The 27,392-nt window shown below is 46.2% G+C and overlaps 2 protein-coding genes across 4 annotated transcripts; one reads left to right on the top strand and one right to left on the bottom strand.

The window, feature by feature from the left end:
* Positions 1-463: 463 nt before the first annotated feature.
* REM1 (RRAD and GEM like GTPase 1) lies at positions 464-9,604 on the bottom strand. 3 transcript variants are annotated; one of them, XM_014479478.2, is made up of 5 exons: positions 9,456-9,586; positions 8,043-8,416; positions 6,870-6,952; positions 2,443-2,644; positions 464-1,016 (listed from the first exon to the last, which is right to left on the bottom strand). In XM_014479478.2, the coding sequence occupies exons 2-5, from the start codon at positions 8,380-8,382 to the stop codon at positions 745-747; spliced, it is 897 nt and encodes a 298-aa protein (XP_014334964.1). In that variant the 5' UTR covers positions 8,383-8,416; positions 9,456-9,586; the 3' UTR covers positions 464-744. The 3 variants fall into 3 exon arrangements, with proteins under 3 accessions (XP_014334964.1, XP_005887982.1, XP_070237631.1); XM_005887920.3 differs by having other exon boundaries at positions 465-1,016; positions 8,043-8,600; positions 9,456-9,604; XM_070381530.1 differs by having other exon boundaries at positions 465-1,016; positions 8,043-8,571; positions 9,456-9,560.
* A 4,010-nt stretch (positions 9,605-13,614) lies between these two features.
* On the top strand, positions 13,615-16,398 carry DEFB124 (defensin beta 124). The gene is made up of 2 exons (XM_070382113.1): positions 13,615-13,684; positions 16,233-16,398. The coding sequence occupies exons 1-2, from the start codon at positions 13,627-13,629 to the stop codon at positions 16,379-16,381; spliced, it is 207 nt and encodes a 68-aa protein (XP_070238214.1). The 5' UTR covers positions 13,615-13,626; the 3' UTR covers positions 16,382-16,398.
* Positions 16,399-27,392: the final 10,994 nt, after the last annotated feature.

Here is a 27,392-nt window from a genome sequence, read left to right as displayed (position 1 = left end):
AGAGTTGTGGGGCAGGGGCTGTGCCCAGCAGTTCCGGGAGGAGCCTGAATATACAATTTGTCCAGTGATCTTACTGACTAACCCTGACACCCAGAAAGTGAAAGTTAGTCCTTCAGTCCTGTCCATTTGGATCATTCGGATACCATGGGTGGAAATCTCCAGGCAAGAAAACTGGAGTGAGTTGCCACTCCCCTCTCCAGGGGATCTTCCTGACCCAAGGATCGAACCCGGGTCTCCTGCATTGCATGCAGATTCTGGGCCACCAGGGAAGCCCCTACCCTGACACCCAGATCAGCAGGCTAACCCAGTCTGCAGCCCTGTGTACATGGGCAAGCAGGACATGGAGACACCTGGAAGAGCCCCAAAGAAGAGGTCTGGGCACTCAGACAGGAGATCCTTTTGGTCTGGTTTATTGTGGGGGGCATTTCTGAGGGTTGGCCAGAGCCCAAGGACAAAAACAATTTTTGTTTTTTGCCTTTTTTTTTTTTTTTTTTTAATTTTTAAAAGATACCCACCGCATAAAAAACCCAATTTAGGCTTTGGCCCCCTAGTCTGTCCATCACTTCCCTAGGGCAGAGAGGTCCGTGAAGCTGTGGCTGGGGTGACGCTCTGTCCCTTGGGGCAGCGGGCGGCCAAGACCCACGATACACACTCTAACCACCAAGTCTCTCCCCTCGGTGGTGCTAGTGGAGCCTAGAACGCACCCCAGTGTCTCGTCACCTCTTGGAGGGCGGGTGGGCGGCCTCAGAGCACGGCCAGGTTGTGGCAGGACTTGGAGCGGGCCTTGAGAGCCCGGCGGCGTGCGCTACGGGCTGTCAAGCGAGCCAGGAAGCGTCGAGCACGCTGCCCTAGGCTCGCCCTTCGTCTGGGCGCGGGCGGCTCCCCGACTGCGCAGTCCCGGCGGCGCAAGCGCAGTTGGCGCACCACGCCTTCGAAGAGCTCCGCTACGTTGTGCTGCAGCGTGGCTGACGTCTCGATGAACTTGCAGTCGAATACCACAGCGCAGGCGCGGCCCTCTGAGGGGGCGGGGTCAGATAAGCCGTGATAGAGCCACAACCGGAAAAAGGAGATAAAGGTAGCAGAAGGTGTGGTCAATTTCAACCAGGAAGCACAGTTTTTCCTTTCCCCATACCTCGTGCTCCATGCCAGGGGACTCAGACATAAATCTGGCTTTGAGGAGTTAGTTCACAGGCTAGTGATTGATACTGGTGGCAGAGATTAGGCTGGGAAGACAGGGAGGTTGGGAGCAGTTAGGTCCCACAAGTCTTGAATGCCAGAGAAGGGTCTAATCTGTGCATCAGAATTATCTGGGGGAGCTTGTTAAAATGCAAGTTTGCTGAGCCCAGCCACGGAGATTCTGATTCTGTAGGTGAGGCTTGGAACCTGCAATTTAACAGTCTCCCGGGGGGCATGTTGCAGAATTTTGGGATGTCTGCTTATAAAGCATATGGTCTTCCAGCTGCAGGATGCCACTGGACTGGATGTAGGGCCCTGGGGTCTAGTTCTCAGTGGCTGGTGACCTTGTGGAACTGGCTTCCCTGCTCTGGGTCTGTTTCCATAGTTTTTAGATTTTGCCCTATGAATAGGGCCATTTTAAGATCTGTATCTTGGGATATTCCCAAAGTGACACAGGGAATTATGGCAGCATTTGCCCCCCAATCTGTCTAAAGTATAAACCTCATTCCCATCCTACTAGTTAGATCATCCCAGCCCTTCTTCCTCAGCCAGGGTCTCAGTACCCTGAGAAAGACCTGTATCTGTCTCATCTGATACATCAATCATATTAAAATATTCTCCATCCCACTTTAAATACAATTTAAATATAACTTTAAACATTTTGGTTTGCAGTTGCTGGCTGACAAATATTATGTTTTGCAGACAAAGCTCTGTGAAATTTGAATTTGTAATTTTCTAACTATTTTGGAACCAATAATTGTCTTTTTCAGGTCTCAGATGTAAGTCCCTGAAAGCTTACAGGCACTGGGCCTGTCATGCCTGGTGAACTGTGTCTCTGACTAAGGGCACTGGGGCACACAGGGGAACTTTTAGGCAGAGAAGTGACAAAGTCCGCTCTAGTCCTGGAGAACTCTGGCAACTGGTGAGGAGAACCCATGGAATGGGGACAGAGAAGTATAGGGGTTGGCCCAGGCTAGAGTGGAGATGCCAGGATGGGGCAGAGGCTGTGGGCATGGCAGGGAGAGGGAATGTGGGGTTAAGGGAAGTGGACTTGACAGGATTTGGGGACTGGTTAGAGGGAGTGAGAGAAGAGGCAAAAATGGTTTCTAGCTTTCAGGTTTAGGCAAATAGATGTGGTGGCCAGGGGATGGGGTGGGGTGGGATGGAGGTAGGGGCTGGAGCACGAGTTACTGAGAGGAAGATCACTGGAGGAGACAGTGACAGTGGGGCTGAGAGAAAGGCGGAGAAGGAGGGTGGAGGGCTCACCTTCCACGGAGACTTCTCGGCAGCGTGCCAGATCTGCCTTGTTGCCCACCAGGATGATGGGCACGTGGTCCGCCTGGTGTGTGCGCCGCAGCTGGATGCGGAGCTCAGAGGCACTCTCGAAGCTGCCCCTGTCTGCGATGGAGTACACGATGACGTAGGCACTGCCCACCTGCAGGCATGACTCCTGGCTCCAGCTTTCATCCTGCAGGGCAGGGAATCAGAGGGTACTGAGGCCCTAGCTGAGAAAGGAAGGCTGGGATGGTCTAACGGGTGGGATGGGGCTGAGGTTTATACTTTGGACAGATTGGGGGGCAAATTCTGCCATGATTTCCTGAGTCACCATGGGAAACCACCAATCCTCTCTGAGCTGCAGTCTCTCTGCTTGAAACATCTGGCTAATGGCACTACTTCGCTTCATTCTCTCATTCATCGATTCCTTCTTCAGGCGGGACAGAGGGGCTTCCCTGGTAGCTCAGCTGGTAAAGAATCTGCCTGCAATGCAGGAGACCCTGGTTTGATTCCTGGGTCAGGAAGACCCGCTGGAGAAGGGATAGGCTACCCACTCCAGTATTCTTGGGATTCACTAGTGGCTCAGATGGTAAAGAATCCACCTGCAAATCGGGAGACCTGGGTTCGATCTCTGGGTTGAGAAGATCCCCTGGAGAAGGGAAAGGCTACCCACTCCAGGATTCTGGCCTGGAGAATTCCATGGACAGAGAAGCCTGGCTACAGTCCATGGGGTCACAAAGAGTAGGACATGACTGAGAGACTTTCACACACACATAGGCAGAACATTGGAGACAAAAGATCTATTTGGTTCCTGTTCCTTCTAAGGAGCATTCTGGCTTTGCCTGTTCAGCTCTTTTGTCTGGTTTGAGGAGGGGCTGGTCTTGGTGGACAGTTCTTTTGACCTTTTGCAGTCCAGAGTTAAGAGAGAAAGGAAGGGAGAGAAGTGAGGACAGAAGGCTGTTTTCCGGGGGAGGACTTTTTCTGGATAGTCTTGGAGAGTTGGAGGAGCAACGGTGGGTGTGAGGAAAGGGGGTGGGTGAGAGGCAAGTGGCCTTTTAAAAAGTGGAATCCTTTCAAGATGTTTGACAAGGAAAGGGAAGAACTGAAATAATTTTGATATTCTGTTTTGGATGATGGTCTTTTGACAGGGACAGCACTCAGACTGAACCACCTGGGTACGAGCTTTCTAAGTGTTTAATAAGACACAGTTCCTGCCCTCCAAAAGCTCATGATCAGGAAGGGATGCTATGGAAATGGAGATATAATGCAGTGTGATAAGTACCATTAAGAGAGGCATAGGCAAGTGGCTGCAGGAACCATGGGGCTTGAGGCAGGGGTAGACCAGAAGAGCTCAACTGGGCAGAGTTGAGAGGGCTTCCAAGCAGACTGGTAAGTGGGGTTAGAAAGGATGAGCAGGCTGAGCAGGAGGGGAGACAGCAGGCAGGAGTGGGAGATGCAGAGTGTGGTGGAAGCCTTGTTTGTTAGGGGCAAAGAAGCCAGGAAAGTTTTCTGATAACCAAATAAGGTAGATAAGTAGGGAGGCATTGCTATCCATTATTCTCAAAGTGGGTAAGTTCTCAACAGTCATACTGATCCTTCCCAGATAACTCTGAACTGAGTCAGACAGATGTGGGTTCTCATTCTGGGTTCTTAGCTTTGACTATGGACAGGTTCATTTCTCTCTCTGAGTCTGTTTTTTCATCTGTAGAATAAGAGGGTGGGTCTCGACCATTCACTCATTCATTGCACATATTTATTTGTGAAGGATTTGCTATGTGTTAGGATCACAAAAGCTGGTTGGTACATGGATTGGTAGGTAAGAACCCCTTGAGGGTTGATTAAAAATGTAGATTCAGAACTCTACTTTTATAGGTTCTATTTCATTAGGTCTGGGGTGAGACTTGAGACTCTGATTTTTAATACCCTCCAGGTGACCCTGATGGACAGCAAGGCTAAAGTACTACTGGTTGAACCAACAGCCCTCCCAATCCTGTCAGATTTTGCCTCTCTGATATAAAAAAATATCATCTAGCCCAAGGATGGAAAGAATGGATGCTTATTTCAGTAAGGCTGCTGCTGCATGGACCCTCTTTGGGAAATGCCTTCACAGACACTGGCCAGGGAATCTGCAGGGAAACCAAGGGCCAGACAAGAAGAAAACACTTTCTTAGGCCACACAACAGTTGGGCAATTCCTGCCACCTAGTCCAGTATTCTTCCTACTCTGTCTCCCACATGGGACTCTTAGTCTGATCACTCTTCTTAAGTCCCTGGACTCTGCCCCATAGGATTCTCAACTGTATCCAAAAAGTGATACCAGACCCCAGACCCCAGTCTGTGAGCTCCATGAGGCCAGAGGACACGTCTGCTTTATTCACTCCTGGGTCTTCAGTGTCCTGGTCCATGGTATGTATCCACCAAGGTTTCTTTCTTTCTCCCTCCTTCCCTCCCTCTCTCTTCCCTCTTTCCTTCCCTCCCTCTATTCTTTATTTAATAAAAAGCTTGGGGGTATGAATCAGTCATTGGATCCCCAAGGCTTTCCACTGGGGCAGAAGTATGTGGGACCCAGAAGGCTGCTGCCATGTGGATGACCCCAAGGGTGGCCATGTGCAATGGGGCTGCAGGGACCCAAGATCAGACCCTGGGGTGGGCCTTGCACACCTGGCCCTCCCCTTGCCTTGGCTGAGGTGTGGACCAGCCAGTATTTCTTAATGAACAAGTGAAGGAGTAGAACCTTGGATGGAGGTTCAGAAGGTGATGCTCCCAGTGGGGATAGAAAGGGGCAGTCCTAATGCATAAGAGCGCAAACTTGGATTTCCCTGGTGGTCCAGTGGTTAAGAATCCACCTGCTAATGCAGGGGACACAGGTTTGGTCCCTAATCTGGGAAGATCCCACAGGCCTAAGGGCAGCTGAGCCTGTGTACTACAACTACTGAAGCCCTTGCAAACTAGAGCCTGTGCTCCACAAGAGAAGCCACCACAATAAGAAGCCCACTCACTGCAATGAAGAGTAGCCCTATTCGCTGTGACTAGAGAAAGCCATTGCACAGTCAAATAAATAAACAAATATTTTTAAAAAGAGTGCAAACTTTGGGGTCTTATAGATCTGAATTTGAATCCTACTTGCTATCTGAGAACTTTGGACATGTTACTTAACCTCTCTGAGCTTTTGATTTCCTCATCAATAGAATGAGAATCAGAAGTACACTCACTCAAGTTTTTGTCTTGACCGAATATCATAATATATATGTCTAGTGCTTAGCACTTGGGGCTGACACTCAGGAAGAGGGTACTCCATCAGTATCAGCTGCTCTTAAGAGAATCATCATCATTCTTATGATGTTCATTTGGACCTGGGTTTCCTTTTATGCTGGTGAAAAGGAATTGGTCCCATAGCTCCTTCATCCCTAAATTTGGGCCTATCACTGGAGCTGTCAGCCATTCTTGTTAATGACCCGACACTGTCCCTCTAAAGCCCCACTCTGTGGACAGGGCCTCCCTGAGTGTTGGGGGAGGGGCCTACCCCTTAGAGAGATGGGATCCAGGTGATTTTTGGATCCTTCTCTTTGCTTAGTTGTATTTCTTCAGGGTTCTACAGTGAGCATACCTGTACAGCAAGCAGAAAAGAACTCCAACAAGTTAAGGAAAGCGTACTGGGGACATGTCCTTGGCTGATGCTTGCTAGTCCATTCCTGCTTTGGAATGGGCAAGCAAGGGACATCCTTGGTGTCCTTTTTTTCACTAGCTACCAAGTTATGATTAATAAGAATTATCTTTATTGCCAATTCTTCACTCGTGTTCACCAATTTTTTCATGCTCCAAACTGTGCTTACCTCTGTGAAACTGCATAAGAATGTTTAAAAAAAAAAAAACTAGCTGGTAAGGAAGGCAGGAATGATCCACCCATTTATCAGGTGAGAAAACTGAAGCTCAGAGAGGGTAAGCCAATTGCAGAAAGCCTATATGTAAGACAAAGGAACGGCGGTGTGGGCAGGTGTTCCCTCCTCTGTGCAATGTGAGTGGATGAAGTGGGATGACGGTGCTCATGAGAGGAGGTTTGCAGGGTTAGAAGCACATCCTGGGATGCTATCAGGAGGGGGTGAATAGACTGGGAAGACAGGGTCAGGGTCATTAGGTTCTTCTGGCTTCGGTGCTGCTGAGGAGCTGTGGTTTAATGGGCCCTGCCCTGTCCCTGCTCTGTGGTGTCCTACGAGAAGACAGGAGTCTGGTACTAGCCTTAGCGCTGCTGCTGTGCTTAGTCGCTCAGTTGTGTCGGACTCTGTGTGACCCAGGGACTGTAGCCCACCAGGCTCCTCTGTCCATGGGATTCTCCCAGGCAAGAATACTGGAGTGGGTTGCCATATCTCCAGGAGATCTTCCTCAGCACCCCTCCCCCCCATCCTGCCTGCTGTGCCATACCAGCTTCTCAGCCTCCCAGGTGTCCATGACCAGCAGCGTGGTGTCCTCTCCATCCACTGTGAGTGTCCTCTCGTACACATCTTCTGCAAAAGAAGAAAGCCGGGTTTCAGGGAGGAGACGCAGGCCTGGGGAAGGGTGTAGCCCTTCCTAACCCCTCTTTTGGGTCACATCGCGCCCTCCACTTCTCTTTGAAGTGTTCACTATACTTGTTTGACATCTGTTCCTCCTGATGGGTCAACAAGCCCAGGAGGAGTCCTGGCTCCCCAGCTCCCAGTACAGTACCTGGCACACAGTCGGTGCTGAGAAAGCTTTTGTTGGTTGGTTTGACTGAACGGATCTGGAGCCGTGGGGTTAAAGTGGGGCTGGGAATTCTCCCAGTCCTGCTCTGTCCCTGGCTTAGAGTGTGCTTCAAGAAAAGATCACGTCACCCTCTCTAGACCTCCATCTCCCCATCTGTTATACATACCAGTGTACATGTATAGACCTTTCATATAGGTTTTCATTCTGTGCGACCGAGGCTGGAGAAAGAGCCTGGTCAGAGTATCTCCACCTCATCTCTGCCGTTAGGCCTCCCTTCCCCCTGCCCACTCCACACACACACTCATCCTGGGTCCTTTCCACCAGCCCTGAAGGGACCCATCTTCATTTCCTCTGTCCTGTCCCTGATCCCCATTATCCTGGGACCCCCAGCCCTCTCAGGTCACTGTGCCTCTTGGGAATAGAGGAACCCAGGGCCCCAAACTTAGAATTTGGGAGTTTCCATTTTGGGCAGGATTTCAGTTTGGCTGCAGGTCATGGTGGACATGGATGGTTGTCTGTGGGGCTGGTAGGGTCTGAGAATTGGGAGAGTCCACTGTTTCTTTATAACTGGGACTTGTGGAACTCAGAATTGCTTCCCTTATGACAGGAAAATGAAGCACACACCTCTCGTCCATGAGAAACTAGCAAACTTCTCAGCCACTATTCAAGGAATTCCCCCTCCTATATATCTTTGTGCGGGTTATGCCCTGTACAGCTCTAGGGGGCCTCATTCACTTCACAGCCTGGTTGAATGACGCCCCTTAGGGTTGAGCAGGGCAGGAGTTGTACAAAGGTTCTTGGCAGCCCTATGTCCCAGATGACAGGGATTTGACTCCTTCAACCACAGCCCAGCCCAGCCCACAGGGTCCCTACCTCCCAGCTGTTCGTGGAGGTCCCTCTCTTGCCTCCCTGCAAAGAGACTGGCCAGACTGGTCTTCCCGACACCAGGATCTCCGAGCAGGACCACGCGATAGAGGGCCTCCCAAGAGCTTTCAGAGTCGCTGGATTCAGAGGACCAGCCGTTGGGGGCAGGTGAAGGTTGCCGGGTAGGGGCGTTGAGGGAGACTGACTGGCCGAGTCGGGGATGCTGGGTCTGTGTAGAAGGTGCTGTGCCCAGAAGGCCAGGCTGGTGGCCCCGGGCGGACAGGGGCAGTGGAGTGCTGGCTCGGCGACGCAGGGGGGTCTTTGCTTCTTGCTGAGTATTTAGGGTCATCCTTGGGAAGGGGAGTTTCCTTCCTTCCTTCCTTCTGCAAGAAGTGGGAGTGGGTGGTGAGCCAGGTGAGGTGCTCTGAGCCCCTTCTGTAGTGTCCTGATGAACTGCTGCTCAGGCTTCCTCCAGAGGCCTTTCTTGATCAGATGGGAGGAGGCAGCACTTCAGATCCTCTAGATGGGGGCTTTCTGGCTTCAGGCCCAGAGTGAACTTGGGTCAGGCTAGGAGGGGTGAGTACGCATGAACACACACATGCATACACACCCAGAGGTCACTTCCTATGCTTTGAGGACGATCCACTCCCCCCAGACACACAGGCAGAAGGGCAGCAGGGAGACAGGATGTCCACACAAGCATGCACACAGAGCTACCCCCTGCATTCAGAACGGGAGACCCATGTTCATGAAAGACACCTGAATTGCCCCCTCCTCCGCTTCCCCACGGTTGGATTGGGGATGGGGAGTACAAGGAGGGTTGAGAGCCCCTTGGTTGGGGGCGGGGGTGGGGTGGGGAATTCACTTCTGCTGCATCCCAGGAGAGCTGAGGAAGAGGCCCGGGAGGACAAATCCGTACTGCCAAAGACTGGGGGTCGGGGTGGGGGGTTTCCCTCCGGCTGAAACATGAGAGCCCCGGTGCCATGGGAACAGCGTGTCCGGCCCGCCCCCTCCGTGAAAAATTCAGGAGCGACTGGCACGACGGCCTCCAGCTGCTGTAGGAGGGCGGGGCTCGGAGGCAGCCAGACCCCAGGTCTGGTGACAAGAAGGGGTCCCGGAGGGGAGGGGGGGTGGAGAGGAGACCCACAAAGCCCAGGAGGGCATAGCATTCCCAGAGTCCGAGCTTCCCTAGTCCCGAGGATCCTGGGTGTGAGTCCCCAGATCCCTGGAGGGTTCCCAGGCTATCTAGCTCTCCCGACCCCAGATCCGGGGACCTTCACCCGGGGGGGTGGGTTCGAGGGCCCCCTCCTCCTCCCAGCTTGCTCGGCAGAACCCTTCCGCCCTTCTCCCCCCGCCAACAGACGCCTTGGAGAACTCCGCTCCAACTCGACTAAGTTGGTGGCGGGCTGGGTGGGCCTTTACCTTGGAGTGGGGAGGGATCCAGGGTCCTCGGCGGCCGCAGCTGCCCGGTGCTCCAGGCTGTACCACTGCCTTGCCGCGCAGCCCCTCGGCCGGGTCCCGCCCAGCTCCCCGGGCCGGGGAGGAGCCGCGACCCCGCCCCGTCCAGCCCCGCCCCATTAGGGCAGCCCCGGGGTCTCCGCCCCAAGGCTTTGGCTGCTGAATGAGTTTTTGCAGAACTCCGCTGACCCATCGCTTTAAGTTCTTTGCCAGGGAGGGGGAATAAGAGAGTGGAATGACACGGGTCCCAGATTCCTGATCCTGGATCCGCTTTGCATCCACATCTATCCACTCCAGCAATGGGGCGACCAACTCTTTGTTGTTCTTGTTCAGTTGCTAAGTCATGCGGGACTCTTTGCGACCTCATGTACTGTAGCACGCCAGGCCCCCCTGTCCTTCACAATCTCCCAGAGTTTGCTCAAATTCATGTCCAGTCTGATGATGCTATCTAACCAGCTCATCCTCTGCTGCCCCCTTCTCCTTTTGCGTTCAGTCTTTTCCAGCATCAGAGTCTTTTTCCTATGAGTCCACTCTTCATATCAGGTGAGCAAAGTATTGGAGCTTCAGCTTCAGCATCAGTCCTTCCAGTGAGTAATCAGGGTTGATTTCCTTTGGATTGACTGGTTTGATCTCCTTGCAGTCCAAGGGACTCTCTTGAGTCTTCTCCAGGGCTACCCTGATGACTCAGTAGTAAAGCATCTGCCTGCCAAGGCAGGAGACTTGGGTTTGATCCCTGATCTGGGAAGATCCCACTTGGTGTGGAGCAGCTAAGCCCATGCACCGTAACTACTGAGCCAGCATGCTAGAGCTCGGAAGGCACTGACTCCTGATGCTCTCCTGCCCTGGAGCTCATACTCTGGAACAAGAGAAGCCACCACAATGAGAAGCCCGTGCACTGCAACTGGAGAGTAGCTCCTGGCCACTGCAACTAGAGAAAAGCCCTTGCAGCAACTAAGACAAAGCACAGCCAAAAAAAAAGTCTTCTCCAACACCACAATTCAAAAGCATCGATTCTTCAGCTCAGCCTTCATTATGGTCCAACTCACATCCGTACATGATTACTGGAAAACCCATAGCTTTGGCTATACAGTCGTTTAGCTTTCACAAAAACCCCTTGGGAAACTTGTTAAATATTCGGATTCCTGGCCCCACTATGTAAGAAAGACAGATTCAGCAGTCCTGTAGAGAGGTTTGAACATCTGCATTTTAAACAGAAGGCTAACTGATCCTGATGCAGAGTTCATAGACCCCACTTTGAGTAACTGCTTTGGATGGAGAATTAATTTTGGAAGGGGGTTTGGGGGGCAGAGGGAGCCCAAGAATTCTGCCCTGCAGGGTTCTGAATGTCTTGTTTTGATCATTCATTCATTCAACAAATTCTAAAGTAAGCGCCCCTTATGCAACTAGGGCTGTCCTGTGCCTGGAAGAATGGCTGTCCCCTACTTGATGAATATTTACTGAACCTTTAAAAAAAAGTATTTATTTATTTTTGGTTTTGCTGGGTCTTCGTTGCTGTATGTGGGCTTTCTCTAGTTATGGAGAGTGGGGCAACTCTAGTTGCAGTGGCTTCTCTTGGAGAGCATGGGCTCTAGATTCCCAGGCTTCAGGAGTCGCAGCTTGAGGACCCTAGAGCTCTGACTCTAGAGCTGTAGTTGAGATGCAGCTCAGATTTAGTTGCTCTGCGGCATGTGGAATATTCCTGGACTAGTGATCTGACCTGTGTTGCCTGCACTGGCAGGCAGATTGCTAACCACTGGTCCACCAGGGAAGTCCTTACTGAACTCTTGTTCTGTGCCTAGCATAGTTTGATCACGTTGCCTAGATTATTAACTCATTTAATCCTGATACCACACTACAAGGATTAACATAGTGTGGCTTACCTGAGCCTGGCACTCAGATCTCTGTGTACTGTCCCTTTCTATCATGGTCTGTGCTCCTCCTCACCCCTTCCAGTTTTCCTAGGCCTGTAGGAGGAGAAAAGTGACATTGTGAACTTCATATAGAAGAGAAGTTGGCTGTAGGAAACTTGTGGTTTGGCCATCCATGGGTCTTTGAGCAGGATGCTTCCTTTTAGGTCGTGATGGACTAGGGTAGGTATGCTTGTGGACCCCATACGGACCAGGCTGTGCCTGTAGGTAGGCCTCATCGTCATGGCTGAGGGGGTCCAGGCGTCCAGCTCAAGGCAGCCCCCACAGCAGCCTGGCAGACTTGCTCAGTCCCTGCAGGGCTTTGGGCAGATGCTGAACCCCCCTGCCCCCCATGCCTGGTTTCCTTCTGTGGTATGGCCCTCTAAACTTCCATTTGCTACCTACAAGATGGGCTGTGAGTGGTGCAGCATTGTTTGGGAGTGACACAACTTTTAAAACACTTATTTATATATTTGGCTGTTCTAGGTCTTAGTTGTGGCCTGCAGAATCTTCCATCTTCATTCCTTGTGCCATTTGGGATCTTTAGTTGGGTCCAAATGCTAAAGATCCCGAGCGGCACAAGGAATGACAGTATTCTGGCTTGGAGAATTCCACAGACTGTATAGTCAGTCCATGGGGTGGCAAAATCGGATACAACTGAGCAACTTTCACTCCCTGGCCAGGGAATTTTTTCTTTAATTGGAGTAAAACTCATTTATTTATTTTTAATTGGAGGATAATTGCCATACAATGTTGTATTGGTTTCTGCCGTACAACATGAATCAGTCATAATTATATATATGCCCTCCCTCCTGAACCTCCCTCCCACCCCTAAACTAGGTCATCACAGAGCACCAGGCTGGCTTCCCTGTGTTATATAGCAACTTCCCACTAGCTATCTATTTACACATAGCAGTGTATATATGTCAATGCTACTTTGTCAATTCGTCCCATCCTCTGCTTCCCCTGCTGTGTCCACAACTGACCAGGGATTGAACCTGGGCCCCTTGCAATGGGAGTTCGGAGTGTTAGCCACTAGACCACCAGTGAGACTAGACCAGTGGGAGTGAGACAACTTTGAGTCCCATCTCTGCAACTCTATTGCTGTATGCCTTAGGCAAGTCACTTCCCTTCTTTGGGTTTCAGTTTCTTTATTCAAGGGCTTCCCTGATAGCTCAGTTGGTAAAGAATCTGCCTGCAATGCAGGAGACCCCAGTTCGATCCCTGAGTCGGGAAGATTCACTGGAGTAGGGGATAGGCTACCCACTCTGATATTCTTGGGCTTCCCTTGTGGCTCAGCTGGTAAAGAATCTGCTTGCAATGAGGGAGAGCTGGGTTCAATCCCTGGGTTGGGAAGAACTCCTGGAGAAGGGAACGTCTACCCACTCCAGCATTCTGACCTGGAGAATTCCACAGACTGTATAGTCTATGGGGTCACAAAGAGTCGGATATGAGCAAGCAAAGTTGCAACTGAGTCTTTATTCAAAACTACAGTCCGAACAGGTCACATTGTTGCTACAAAACTTAGAGTTGCCTACCAAATAAAAGCCTGAACTTGGCATTCAAGGCCCATTGTGCTCTGGCTCCAGTCCTCTGCAGCGCCATTTCTGGTCTCTCCGAACAAACCCTTCGCTCTAGTTAATACTCTTTTAACCACATTCTGTTCCTTCAGACTGGAATGCCCTTCCCTCTACTCATCTTTCAAGATGCAACTCAGGTGCCTAGGTACCAGACATTGTTATGAGCTCTGTACATGTATTATCTCAGTGGTCCTCAAGCTTTAGTGGTGTGTAAATTCACCTGGAAGACTTGTTAAACTGTAGCTTGCTAGGATTCACCCCCAGAACTTTTGATTCACTGAATTTGGATTGACCTTGAGAATTTGCATTTCTAACAAGCTCTGGTTATTGGACCACCTCTCAGGTGGGGAAGCTGTCCAGGTTCTGACCCCAGGACATTGCTTCAAGACATTCTGTCCCCAGCTTCAGAGCTCAGCAACCTGCAGATGGTATGGTTGATCAGTTCCCCACATAGCTGGCTAAGATCCAGCTACATCCTTGGGCCCACAAGGCCTCAGACTCCCACTTAGGTCCCCTGCTGCCCACACCCCTGCCTTGATCTGCAGCCCGATAAAGGCTGATCCACAGGCAACAAGACTCAGTGTGCTTGGTTCCTTTTCTCTTGTGCTCTCCCCAGTGGTTCCCTGCCCCCTCCAGAGCCCTGTGGCCATGACACAGCTGCTTCTGCTTCTTGTGGCTCTCCTGGTCCTGGGTCATGTGCCAACAGGTAACATCACTTGTGTGTGTGTGTGTGTATGTGTGTATAGAAATGAAGGACAGATTCTCAGCTGCTGGGGGATAGAGGAGGCCTGGATCAGTGTTTAAGTTCTGGCCTCACCACTGACTTTGCTGGGCAGTTTAGAGCGAGTTGCTAAATCAGACTGCACTTCAGTTTCCTCAGTTTAAAAATGGGATTCACTCAACAAATATTCATTATGAAAATATTTACTGTGTGCCAGGCACTATTACAATTTCTGGGAATCAAGCAGTGAAAGCAAACAAGGTTCTTGCTTTCATGGAGCTGATATTTTAGTCAGTAGAGACAGAAAATAACCAAATAAACATATAATATGTTAGGTAGAGATAAGTACTATGAAGAATAAAAGAGAGACAAGGGGCTAGTGTGTCAGGTGCATGGGGAGAGTGATGAAGAGCTGATGGGGTGGTGAGAAAGGGCTCCGATCCTTTTTTTTTTTAAAAAAAAGCTTTTTATTTTGGAACATTTCAAGCTTACACGAAAGTAGAGAGAGTGATACAATGAACAAGGCAAGTTAAAAATCTGTTTATTATGGAAAAATTTAAACTTATACAAAAATAGAAAATAATGTAGTGTTTTTAAAAGAACCCTTTTTATTTTTAGAAACTTTCAAGCATAAAAAAAAATAGTATAAAAACTCACATGTATCTATCACCCAACTTCAACAGTTATCAACTTGAACCAGCGCTGTTTTGTTATTCATCTGCTGCTTCTTCCTCAGTGAACTATTTTGAAGTGAATTTCAGATCTTTTATATGAGGGAAGCATGAGCAGAGATCTGACTACAGTGAGAATACAAAGGAGATCATTGCAGGCAGAAGGAGCAGCAAGAACCAGGGAGGCAGGAGGCGATAGGTGTGCTGGAGGAGAGGTGAGGAGGCCAGGGAGGCCAGGGCGAGGGGCACAAGGAGAGTGGAGAGGGGTGAAGTCCAAGATATGAGGAGGGGACAGCAGATCATAGAGCAGAAAATAATAACCTCTGTATCTCAGGATTGTTGGAAGGTTGAAATGCAATGATATACGAAGAGCAGTTGTTGTAGGAACTGCCTTCCCTTGAGAGTCAAGGTGTTGCATTCTGGTTCCAGACTCACCACTTACTGGTGAGGAGTCTGGAAAATCCCTCCCCTTCTTTATCTGGAACCAGAAGGGTTGGCCAGAGTGAGCCCTGGGTGCTCCAACTCTCTAAGCTGTCATTCTGATAAACCTTTCCATTTATTGAACATGTACTGTGTGCCTGGCACTGTGCCCTCTGAAAGAGAGGTGTACAGATGAGGAATCTGAGGCCAAGGTCACTTATCTGGGAAATGGCAGAGCTAGTATTTGGACCCAGGGAGTCTGAGCTGGGTTCACACCAAACTGTTAACCATTGCACTGCATGCCCCCTTCGGAGTGTGGGTTCTTTGCCTCATAGAAATTTTGATACCAGCTCTGTATCATTGTAAAATTCTCTACCTTGGCAGGACGTGATGGGCTAAATAACACTTATGGGTAGACCCAGGGGATCATGGGAGGATTCCTTGGGATGTCTTTTAATCCAGAGACAGGCAGGCAAGCTTTCCCCCTCCACCTCCCACTCAACCTCAGTTCTTCTGAGTTTCTGGGTCATATATCTGGAAATAGCGCTGTAACAGGCCCATCTAAGTGGTCCTCCTCTCTCCTCCCTTCCCACACCTGTCCTAATTGCATCACAGCACCCTGATCACTTATTTCAGAACACTTACTGCAACCCTCCTTATTGTATATATTTGCTTGAGTTTTCATCCCCTTTTCCCAGTTGACTGACAGTTCCTTGAGGGCATGGCCACGTTGTCCCTGTACTCCCAATGCCCCATGTTTGTTGAATGAATAAACGAAGGAGCTGCCCCTCATCCCCCATGCTATGATCAAAAACCCTTGGAAGGGATATTGACCCAGTCTTAACTTTCTCATGGCCTATTTTTTTGGAAATTTCTTCACTAAATCCTAACATTAAAAAGGTCCCTATGTATAAAATACAGTTTGAATAATGGTTACAAATGTGGACTCTGGAGCCAGACGGCTGTGTGACCTGGGACAAAGTTGTTAACCTTTCTGTGCCTCAATTTCCTTACTCATATACTGGGAATATAACAAGACAAACTGTAATCTAATACTGCTGTTATGAAAAGTGCTTAGAGTGTATTTGGGGTGTGGGTTAACGTGGACGAGAAATTCGTCTTTGACTTGTAACCAGTGGTCTAAATTGTGACGAATGGGTTAAACTGGACTGAGATTGTGGTTTAAATTGTAACAGGTTGTCTTATCTATGACTCATGGTCTAGCCTGTTACCTGTAGTCTGACCCTTGACCTGTGGTCACAGCTCAACTTATGACCTGAAGGCTGCTCTATGAGCACAGTCTAAGAGCTAACAGTGGGCATGTGTTCTACCTTGTGGTCGGTGGTCTAATCGGTGACCCTGTTCTGTAGTAACATCTGCAACCAGTGATCTAACCTGCACCCCCTGGGTGGCTCTGTGACTCTGGGCCTTCCTCTGCACAGGGAGAAGTGAATTCAAACGATGCTGGAACGGCCAAGGGGCCTGCCGGGCTTACTGCACGAAGTACGAAGCCTACATGCACCTGTGCTCGGATGCCACCTTGTGCTGTCTGCCTTACGGACTCAAGCCTGTCAAGACTGAAAAGGTCTAGCTGGTTCTGGGACTGACACCCTTGCCCTCCAGTAAAATGCAAGCTGCCAGCTGTGTCCTCTTGTCATTGCCTCACCACCCTCAGGGCTGGAGTGAGGGGTGTGGGAGGTCCAGAGTGTGGGAGGGATGGAAGGATGGTTGATGGAAGGAAGTGTATTGCCCAAGGAGAGTGGGCACTAATAGCCACTGTAAATGGTTCTGGTCCAGCCTGTAACACTTTCACTCTAACTCTGGAAAAATTACTCAGCTTCCATAAGCCTTTCCAGACTCCTCATCTGTAAAATGGGGATAATGATACTATCAGGAGGTTAGGAGTTTATAGAAGGGATGCAAAAAAGAAAGGTAGAGTTAATAGTAATGATAACAAGAGTTAAGTAATGGGAATAATTAGTAAATAATAGAGTTAACAACAAGCTTCTGTTGTTCAGAATGGGATAGTACATTTGGGTTGAAGGGCGGAGCCTGCTGAGAGCGAAAGGATTTTTCTATGTTTGTTTATCTTCTATGTTAATATTTCAAGAGTCTGCTCAGATGGAAAGGACCATGAGGATTTTCTGAAAGCAAAGTCCAATGCAGGGGACACGGGTTCAATCCCTGGTCAGGGAACTAAGACCCCACATGCTGCAGGGCAACAAAGCCCAGTGAGCTGCAACTAGAGAAGCCTGAGTGCCATGTGCAGGGAAGACTCAGAACAACCAAAAACAATAATAATAATAATAATAATAAAAACCAAGACCTGCCCCCTCCTGCCCCCAAACCCCTAAAGTACTTAACCTCAGAAGACATTTGAAGCCTGGAGCCTGAGCATAGTCTTGGCGGCTTCCTGCTGTGCCAGGTGTTAACTCTTTAATTTCTGGTATGAGAGGGATCTGGGAATCCCTGGACCAGACACAGGAAGCTGCAAGTGAAGGGGGAGACACTCGAGGGCTTGGGATGGTAGCTTTTACCAACCAACCAGGAGGGAAGCAATGCGTTATTTAATAACAAAGCATACCAACAGAACATCAGTCCTCGCCCTGCACCTTCCTTAGTTTCTGGGTGGTCCAGACCAGAGGTCCCCAACCTCATTGGCACCAGGGCCCAGATTCACAGAAGACTAGGTTTTCCATGCATGACGAAAGGGCTGGTTTCGGGATGGTTCAAGTGAATTACATTTATTATGCCGCTGAAGATCTGCCAGGAGGTGGGGCTCTGGCAGTGTTGTGAGCGATGCAGGGGTAGCTGTAAACACAGATGAAACTTGCTAGCCCGTTGCTCACCTCCTGCTGTGTGACCCGGTTCCTGAAAGGCCACGGACTGGTACCAGCGCGAATCTCTGGCCCCGGGAATCAGGGACCCGTGCTCTAGACATTGAACCTATTGCCAGTGGGCCTGTTTTAGAACCCAGTGTGGTAGAGGTGAGGTGGGCATGGTGTCTAGAGCCTAGAAAGAGGATAAGAATCCCAGACATGGCCACAGGACCACAGAGATCTGACATGGAATGGGGGTCAGTCTCCTGTTCTGCCCCCAGGCCTCAGTGAGTCTGAGAGAGGCCAGAACAGTTCACCAGCAACTTGACTTAAGTGGGAAGCAGTGGATGTTTTCGATGACAGGCCCAAACTCTCCAGACTCCAGCGAATGCCGGCCAGCACCAGACCAGAGAACCTCCTCGCTCTTACCCCGCCATTGTGTTTGGGAGGAGCAGGGAGACAGAGGAAGAATCCAAAACCCCGAGAAATTTTACCAAAGAGACTAAGTCCCTAAGAACTCAAGAAACCTCAGGAGACTATTTAAATTGTTGAATTAAACTGGATTGAACTAAATTTAGATCTGCACTCAGACTCCCCGGCCCTCCCTCTCACCCTCCCCGAGTTGTTTTACAAAGAATACAGAAGCTGTGTTTTCTTTGTACACTCTCAGACATAGTACAAGGGAATTTGTAACTTTTCTTGGAGGGAAGATGGTGATGATTTCTAAGTGAGGAGTCAGACAGACTCAAGTTCATACTCTGCCATGTATAGGCCACAGGCTGTGCCAGTGGGGCGAGTCACTTCCCCTGTCTGATACCAGGGACCTTCCATGCAAGATGGGCATAATGACAGCTTTTTGTGGGGTAGCTGTGGGGTCAGAGTGGATTGTCTGGCCCTTCATAAGTGCTCAGCAAATGAAAGCTGCAGCAACCACTATTGCTTCTACGGAGCGAGAGACACGGCACTGGCCTTCTCCGTTGAATTTCAGACCTACCGAAAATCTGCAAGAACAGTACAAAGAATTCCCATAGATCTTTCACCCAGATTTCCCAAATATGAATATTTTACCACTGTAACCTTTTCATTTCCTCCTCTATATATACACGTATATATATGTATAAATATAGGCGGGCATGCTAAGTCCCAACTCCTTGAGACCGCATGGACTGTAGCCCTCCAGGCTCCTCTGTCTATGGGATTCTTCAGCAAGAATATAAGAGTGGGTTGCTATGCCCTCCTCCAGGGAATCTTCCTGACCCAGGGATCGAACCCATGTCTTTATGTCTCCTGCATTGGCAGGTGGATTCCCTACAGCTGAGGCACCAGGGAAGTCCTATGTTGAGTCTTTTTGTTGAATCATGTAGGATCTTTCATTGAGGTGCATGGACTCTTGGGTTTATTTGTGGGTTTATTTGCTCTGTGGCATGTGTGATCTTAGTTTCCCAACCAGAGATCAAACCTGTGTCCCCTGCATTGCAATGTGAACTCTTAACCACTGGACCACCAGGGAAGCCCCACAAATATAGTTTATATAAGTGTGTGTATGTGTGTGTGTGTATATATATATATATATATCAGATATGACAGCCTTTTATAGAGAAATAGTTTTGGATTTTTCCTAGAAGCCAAAGGCATTTTCTTACATAACCACAGTACAATTATAAAAATCAGGCCATTAACATTCACAAATTTCTGTTGTCTAATCTTGATCTACAGAAAACCCCTGGATCACACATTCCATTCAGTTGTCATGTTTCTTTGATCTCTTTTAATCTGGAACAGTTCTTCATTCTTTCATGACATTGATGGTTTTGAGGCATCCAGGCCGGTTGTTTTGTGAAATGTCCCTCAGTTTGAGTTTGTCTGATGTTTCCTTATGATTGGCTTCAGCTTTGGCAGTTTTGGTGGGAATTCTACTGAAGTGATGCTGTGGGTCTTTCAGTCATGTCAGAGGGCAGCCATTGTCCTTCCAAGACTGAAACAGGACAAAACAGATGAGACGTTTCTGAAGTTTACACACGTGCAGGGCTATTTCCCACCTGGTATCCTAACAGACCCTTATTTAAGCCTACATTCGACCTCCTAAATCCCAAGGATGCATCTAACAAGCCAAGGAAACAGGGCAATTCTAGGGCAGAAGATTCCTCAAGATACTTTATGAATGAGGTTCCAAGCCCAGAGAGACAAAGTGACTTGTCTAAGGCCACACAGTTCCCAAGGCACACAGCTAGAGCTTGGACTTAAAGCTTTGGACTTCAAGTCAAGACTAGTTTTGAAGTAAAATAGGAGCCACCCATTGGTAGGACGGGCCAGTGTGAAGGGGAAACGTTGGGAGGAAGGGAGCTCCATGGCACTGGAGATGTGCAAGGTGAGCCAAGTAGGTGGGGGATGTTAGAGAGGAAGTTTTGCTTTGACATAGGTGCTTAGACATACTATTCAGAGCATAGACATTCCCAAAGAGTCACTGAATAGCTGAGTTAAGGATAATACTAGTATCAGTTAGCCTTTAGCAAGTACCAACTGCTTTATATATATCATCTCACTTAATTTTCACAGTTGTTTGATATTATTAATAGTTGTGGCACTCGGGATCTTGGTTGTGGCATGTGAACTCTTAGTTGGAGCATGTGGGATCTAGTTCCCTGACCAGGGAATGAACCTGGGCCCCTGCATTGGAATCTCAGTGTCTTAGACACTGAAACACCAGGTAGTCCCCTTTTTGTACTTTTTAAATAACATTTTTTTCTTATTGTAAAAATGATACATGTCCACTGGAGAAAAGTTAGAAAACAGAGAAGCACAAATAAGAAGGCAAAAGTCAATATTTTCACTATACATATATATCCAAAATTAAAAAAAATCCATAAAAATGTGATTTACAGATAAAATGGAGTCAAATTGTACATTTTTTGTGTGTCTTGGTTTTTTTAAACTTGTCTAAGTATCATGAACATTTTCATTTGTGCTTTGTCTTCCAAAACAAGATTTTTAGCACTAAAATGCCTCTGGAAATTTCTTTAAAAATTTCGAACTTTCATAACTTGAATAATATGCTTAGAACACATTGTGGAAAAATAAAACATAGATGAGCTTCAAAATATTCACCACTTTTTCATAATCCTTGTTAGCTTTTGTTACATACTTTGTCAGAATGGATATATACATTTTATATAATCACTGAAAAGTATATATATATTTTAAAAGTTACATGATATATATAGTGCACATATACAAAATATGTAATATTCATATATATGTATTTTCACATGCATCAGAGTTTAGAGTAGAGTTCAGTTAGAATGGAGGTTAGAGGAGTTTCTCATCCTGCTGATCAGATGGATCCCTTAGGGCTTACAAGAAAGGAAAAGAACAAAGTTAAAATGATGGATGCTGTAGGAGGTTCAGGGTGGGATTGGGGGACACCCCACCCCCTTCCCCACCTGGGTTTTTGATGGCAGAATTGTTGAGTGGACTTTTTGTACTGGGCCAGGGCTACATTTAAGTCTGAAAGCCAGGTGACAATCACATTTGGCCCAAATAATTCTTTTAAAAAAATTTTGTGTATTTATTTTAGTTGGAGGATATTTACTTTACAATACTGTGATGGTTTTTGCCATACATCAATATGAATCAGCCATAGGCATACATGTGTCCTCTCTATCCTGAAACGCACCACTCCCACACACACCCTTCTTTTCCCTGCCCACCCCATCCCTCAACTTACTCTTGAATCAGGACATTGCCTTTCAGGAGACTGACAGAGATAGTGAGGTTTCCTCCATCAGTGGAGCACATCGTGTTTCCCTGGTAATAACATCAAAGTAAGTGATTGTTTATCTTTAGGGGCCATTTTAATGAAAGATAAATATCTCTATGCAGTGGAATTACACAGTGCAGTGTGATGTCTTCAATGACAGATATTTTCTGTGTGTAGGGATTGGGAGAAACCCCTTCTCCTGTTCAGGCAGCCACTGGCTCAAGGAGGGATTCTCCTGGCTTATTTAAACTGCTATTGTTCATATTTGCAAGACATTTATCTGACAAAGGACTCATTTCCAGAATACACAAAGAAAGCTTACAAGTCAGTAAGAAAAGGCAATGTAATAACGGAGCGGGCAATATTTAAATAGACATTTTACAAAAGAAGGTGTATAGATGGCCAATAAGCCCGTGAAAGATGCTCAAAATCATTAGGCATCAGGGAAATGCAAATTAAATTCATAGTAGGATGTCATTACCTACCACCAGCATGATTAATATAAAAAAGACTGACCATAATGAGTGTTGGTAAGGATATGGAGCAACTGGAATGCTAATACATTGTTGATGGGAATGTAACATGGACAACCACTTTGGAAAAACAGTTGCAGAATTACTTACAAGAATAGAAATATGTACATATGAAGACTTCCCTAGTGTTTGTGGCAGTTTTATTCATAGTATCTCATAACTGGAAACAACATGTGAATGGATAAATTGAGTTACATCCATATAATACAATAATAATAAACAACAATAACAATATACTGAAGCACACAGCATGAATTAACCACAAAAAAACATTATGTTAAACAAAAGAAGCCAGATACAAAGGTGTACACACTAAATGATTCCATTTACGTGAATATTTGAAAAGGCAAACCTTCCAAATGCCTATCAACAAATAATTGGATTAGGAAGATACAATGTCTGTCAAAGGATTACTACCCAGTCATAAAAAAGACAAAATACTGCCATTTGCAGCAACATGGGTGAACCTAGAGAATATTATGCTTAGTGAAATAAGTCCAATAGAGAAAACAAATACATGGTATCACTTGCATGTGAAATCTAAAAAGTAATAAACATGAATGTATATACTAAACAGAAACAGACTCAGACGTAAAAAACAAACTTATGATTACTTAAGGGGAGAATGGAGGGGAAGGGATAAATTAGGGATATTGGATGGACAGATACAGACAGTCATATATTAATATAACATAGATAAGCAACAAGGATTCACTGTACAACACAGGGAATTATACCCATTATCTTGTACCAACCTATGATGGAATTTAATATGCAAAAATTCTGAATCACTATACTGTACACCTGAAACTACAATATTGATTATCAATTATACTTGATTATCAATTATACTTGATAATTGATTATACTTGATAATCAATTAGAATTAATATTGTGATCAATTATACTTCAATTAAAAAAAATTCCACTTGAAGAGTCAGATCAGTTCAGTTCAGTTGCTCAGTCGTGTCCAACTCTTCACGACCCCATGAACTGCACCATGCCAGGCTTCCCTGTCCATCACCAACCACCGGAGTCTACCCAAACCCATGTCCATTGAGTCAGTGATGCCATCCAACCATCTCATCTTCTGTTGTCCCCTTCTCCTCCTGCCCTCAATCTTTCCCAGCATCAGGGTCTTTTCAAATGAGTCAGCTCTTTGCATCAGGTGGCCAAAGTATTGGAGCTTCAGCTTCAACATCAGTCCTTCCAATTAACACCCAGGACTGATCTCCTTTAGGATGGACTGGTTGGATTTCCTTGCAGTCCAAGGGACACTCAAGAGTCTTCTCCAACACCACAGTTCAAAAGCATCAATCAGATAGATAAAGGAAAAAAAAAAGTAAAAACTAAGTTGATGCTGAAGCTCCAATACTTTGGCCACTTGATGCGGAGCCAACTCACGGGAAAAGACCCTGATGCTGGGAAAGATTGAAAGCAGGAGGAGAAGGGGGAAGAGAGGATGAGATGGTTGGGTGACATCACCGACTCAATGGACATAACTTTGAGCAAACTCCCAGAGATGGTGAAGGACAGGGAAGCCTGGCAAAATGGAGTTGCAAAGAGTCTGACACAACTGAGCGACTGAACAATAACAATCAAGTTGATTTAAAAAGTAAGAAAATAAGTTGAATACAAAACCAAAGCCCCACTATCTCTCTCTCAGCACATGTAGTTCAATTTGGGTAAATTATTTTGCTTGTGATGCAGCTCCATTTGTCTCAAAAAAATTGAGAATCCAGGGAGAGACTTAATGGCTAGATCAGATTCTCAAAGGGGAGATACTGCCCTCTAGGGGTTACTTTGGGAATTTTCTGGAGGCATTTTTTGATCAAAGTGACTGCGACCCCTGCTGGAATTTGTATATTGAGCACCTGGGAAGCCCCCGGCATCAACATGAGTGACTGTCCTGGAAAGTGAAATATTGACCCATTTCCCAAACAAAATTCAAATGTCCTGCTAGATCATTTACTTAGGTGAGAACTCGTCTGTAGTTCTCTAAGTCCAGAATCTAAGACTGTTTTGCAAGTATTTTTTGCCCATTGAGTTTTCCTGGAATGAAACTACCACGTAAATCAAGGAATGATTATATTTTGTTTTGGTTAGCACTTTATCCAAGTTGTTTACCATTTTGCAAATTCAGGACACAGATTGCAGGCACTTTAGTTTGTATTTGAATTTGCGTATGTAACACATTCATTCCTTGGGGCCTGCTCCGGGAGTTGGTGATGGACAGGGAGGCCTGGCGTGCTGTGATTCATGGGGTCGCAAAGAGTCGGACACGACTGAGCGACTGAACTGAACTGAATTGAACTGCAGTGAGAAGGTGATATATGAACAAAGACCCAAAGGATGTTAGAGACGAGTAGAGGATTGGGGATGACAGTTTCAGTCAGAAGGAACAGCAGCTGCAGAGGCCTCGAGTTGATGAAACAGAGCAGGAGCCTACACATAGTCTTTGCCTCCCATATCTTCAGCCTGTTTTCGTCTATGGAAAAAACTTCAGCCAAAGAATAAGTTTAATCAGAGAAGTGAGAAAATTCAGAAATAAAGAAAAAGAGTCCAACAAGACTAAATAGTCATTTAAGCAAAATCAAGGACCTCCTTCTCAAGGGCTATCGATAATATTCTAAGCCACAGCCTGTGAGCTACCTTGTTTTACTGAACTCCCCTTCTGCCACCTGCCACCACCATTGCCAACATCCAAAATAAAACAAACTTTCTTTTCTGCCATCCTTGCCTTCATATTGGCATTTGAGTGGCGAGCAGCTGGCCCGCACTTTCAGTTACATTGGGATGATGCCTGGTGTGTCTGAGGACTCGCAAGGAGGCCAGGATGACTTGAGTGGAGTGAACCAGCTGAAGAGTAACTGAAGATGAGATCAGAGAAATAAGGATCCAGACTGCATGGAAAGGAGGGCACCCAATAATCAAATGGACAAAAGCAGTCAGGGGAGACTGGACTGAAAGAACAATAAAGGTTTGGGGATTGATGTGCTGCCTGAAATGGATTCCCTGCCATTAGTATCTACATTTGCAAAACAATTTTTAAACTTGGAAAGTCCTTCACGATCTAGCCCTTGTCCACCTCTTTGGTTTCATCACATACTATTCACTTACTCTCTTTTAAATAGCATCTATTTTCCTTTAGTCTTTTTTTCTCCTAAAAAGCATTGCTTATTTACTTTATTGAGGTATAACTGATATATAATAAACTGTACTAAAGTGTGCAATTTGATGTCATACATGGCATCCATATGAAATTATCACCAAAAATCAAGATAATGAACTTATCACACCATCCCCCCAAATTTCCTTGTGCCTCTTTGTAATCTCTTAATACTCCTCTGTTTCTCCTCCTCTTACCCTCTGTCTAGTACTGATGTACTCTTACTATAGATTAATAGTTTCTAGAACCTTTTACTTAGAGAAGGCAATGGCACCCCACTCCAGTATTCTTGCCTGGAAACTCCCATGGACGGAGGAGCCTGGTGGGCTGCAGTCCATGGGGTCGCTAAGAGTCAGACATGACTGAGCGACTTCACTTTTACTTTTCACTTTCATGCATTGGAGAAGGAAATGGCAGCCCACTCCAGTGTTCTTGCCTGGAGAATCCCAGGGACAGGGGAGCCCGGTGGACTGCTGTCTATGGGGTCGTGCAGAGTCGGACACGACTGAAGTGACTTAGCAGCAGCAGCAGCAGCGGAGCCTTTTACTACTGGAGTCATACAATATATTTATTTTTGTGTGTTTTATTTGGCATTATTATTTGGAGAGTCATCCACGGTTTTCTGAGATTTAAAAGTTAATTGCTTTTATTGCTGGGTATTCTGCTATACAGATAAACCACAATTTGTTTATCCATTCACTTGTTGATGGACATTTGGATTGTTTCCCTTTTGGGTTACCACAAATTAGGCTGCTGTTCACATTTATGTGTAAAGTCTTCATGTAGACCTATGTTTATACTTCTTCTGGGTAAATACCTAGGTATGGAGTGGTTGGATCTTGTGGTTCATCAGACTTTTAAAGAAACTGCCCAACTGTACAAATAGTGTAACTCCAAAGCGGTTGTACTATTTTACTTTCCCACCAGCAGTATATAAGTGCTTCCGCTGCTAATGCTTGTTCCTCATCAGCAATCATTATGATCAATTATTTTAATTTTGGACACTCTGCTATATGTGTAGTAGTATTTTATTGTGATTTTAATGTGCATTTCTCTAATATCTATCCATTTTCATGTGCTTATTTCTTACATGTGTAATTTTTTCAGTGGTGTCAGTTCAAATATTTAGCTCATTTTGTTATCCAATTTTGTTTCCTTATATTGAGCTTTGAGAGTTCTTTACATAATCTGGAAAAAACATTTTATAGGACATGTAATTTTCAAATATTTTATTTTCTGGGACTTTTAGCTGATTTAGCTTTTTCATTTTTTTGTGTTCATAGCTTTTATCTCCTTTTGGAAAAACCTGATTTTTATTATACATTGAGAAAGCAAAGTAATATTTTAAAAAATATAAAAAGTAAAAAACAAGAAGACAAGAAACATCTCTATAACTACCACCCAGATAAAAAATTAGAATATCAGCATTACTTCTTGCAATTCCTATATTCTTAGAATTAACCATCATCTTATATTTGTGCTTTACAGATAGTTTTGTCATCTATGTCTATGTCCCCAACAAAATATTTGTTTATCTCTACACAATTTTCAACAGATACTGGAAAAAATTCTGTTAGTTTTTTGATTGGAATTTCAATGAATCTAGGAAACGGTGTAGAATTGACATCTTTAGAAAATTGTTTTAAAAGTCCTTATTGAAATTGTTACAATATTGCTTCTGTTTTTATGTTTCGGTTTTTTGGCTATGAGGAATGCCGGATCTTAGTTTCCCAACAAAGGATCGAACCTGCACCCTCTGCATAGGAAAAAGTGAAAGTGAAAGTCACTCAGTCATGTCCTATTCTTTGCAACCTCGTGGACTACACAGTCCATGGAATTCTCTAGGCCAGAATACTGAAGTGGGTAGCCTTTCCCTTCTCCAGGGGATCTTCCCAATCCAGGGATCAAATCCAGGAGATATATATATATATATATAGGAAGGTGAAGTCTTAATCACTGGACTGCTAAGGGAGTCCCAGAATTGACATCTTGAAGATACTGAGTTATCTAAGTCACGAAATATTATGTCTTTATTAATTTAGGCTTTTTATAGTGTCCTTCAATAAGGGCTTCTGATATGCTCCATAAAAATTCTTGAACATGTTTTGTTTGAAATGTTCACAGTTATCAGGAAATACTTTTTCTTTTGGTTGTTACTAGTTTGATTATGTTATGTTATTTTGATTCTCTTTGTGTCTATCTTGCTTGGAGTTCACTAAATTTTGTGAGTGTGTGGATTAATGTCTTTCCACAATTTTGGAAAATTTTCAGCCATTGTCTTTAAAAAACATTTCTTCCCAATTCTCTTTCTTCTCCTTCTGAGA

The sequence above is a fragment of the Bos mutus genome, chromosome 13 (assembly GCF_027580195.1).
Source record: "Bos mutus isolate GX-2022 chromosome 13, NWIPB_WYAK_1.1, whole genome shotgun sequence".
Lineage (NCBI taxonomy): Eukaryota > Metazoa > Chordata > Mammalia > Artiodactyla > Bovidae > Bos > Bos mutus.
Note: the sequence above shows the minus strand (reverse complement) of the source record. Positions and strands in the feature narration are given on the sequence as shown.

Coding starts and splice junctions, on each gene's coding strand:
- REM1 (XM_005887920.3), bottom strand. CDS start 8,382: ATGACCCTAAATACTCAGCAAGAAGCAAAGACCCCCCTGCGTCGCCGA. Junction 6,953..8,042: donor CCTCCACGAACAGCTGGGAG/GTAGGGACCCTG, acceptor CTTCTTTTGCAG/AAGATGTGTACGAGAGGACA. Junction 1,017..2,442: donor CCGAGAAGTCTCCGTGGAAG/GTGAGCCCTCCA, acceptor CCGCCCCCTCAG/AGGGCCGCGCCTGCGCTGTG.
- DEFB124 (XM_070382113.1), top strand. CDS start 13,627: ATGACACAGCTGCTTCTGCTTCTTGTGGCTCTCCTGGTCCTGGGTCAT. Junction 13,685..16,232: donor CCTGGGTCATGTGCCAACAG/GTAACATCACTT, acceptor TCCTCTGCACAG/GGAGAAGTGAATTCAAACGA.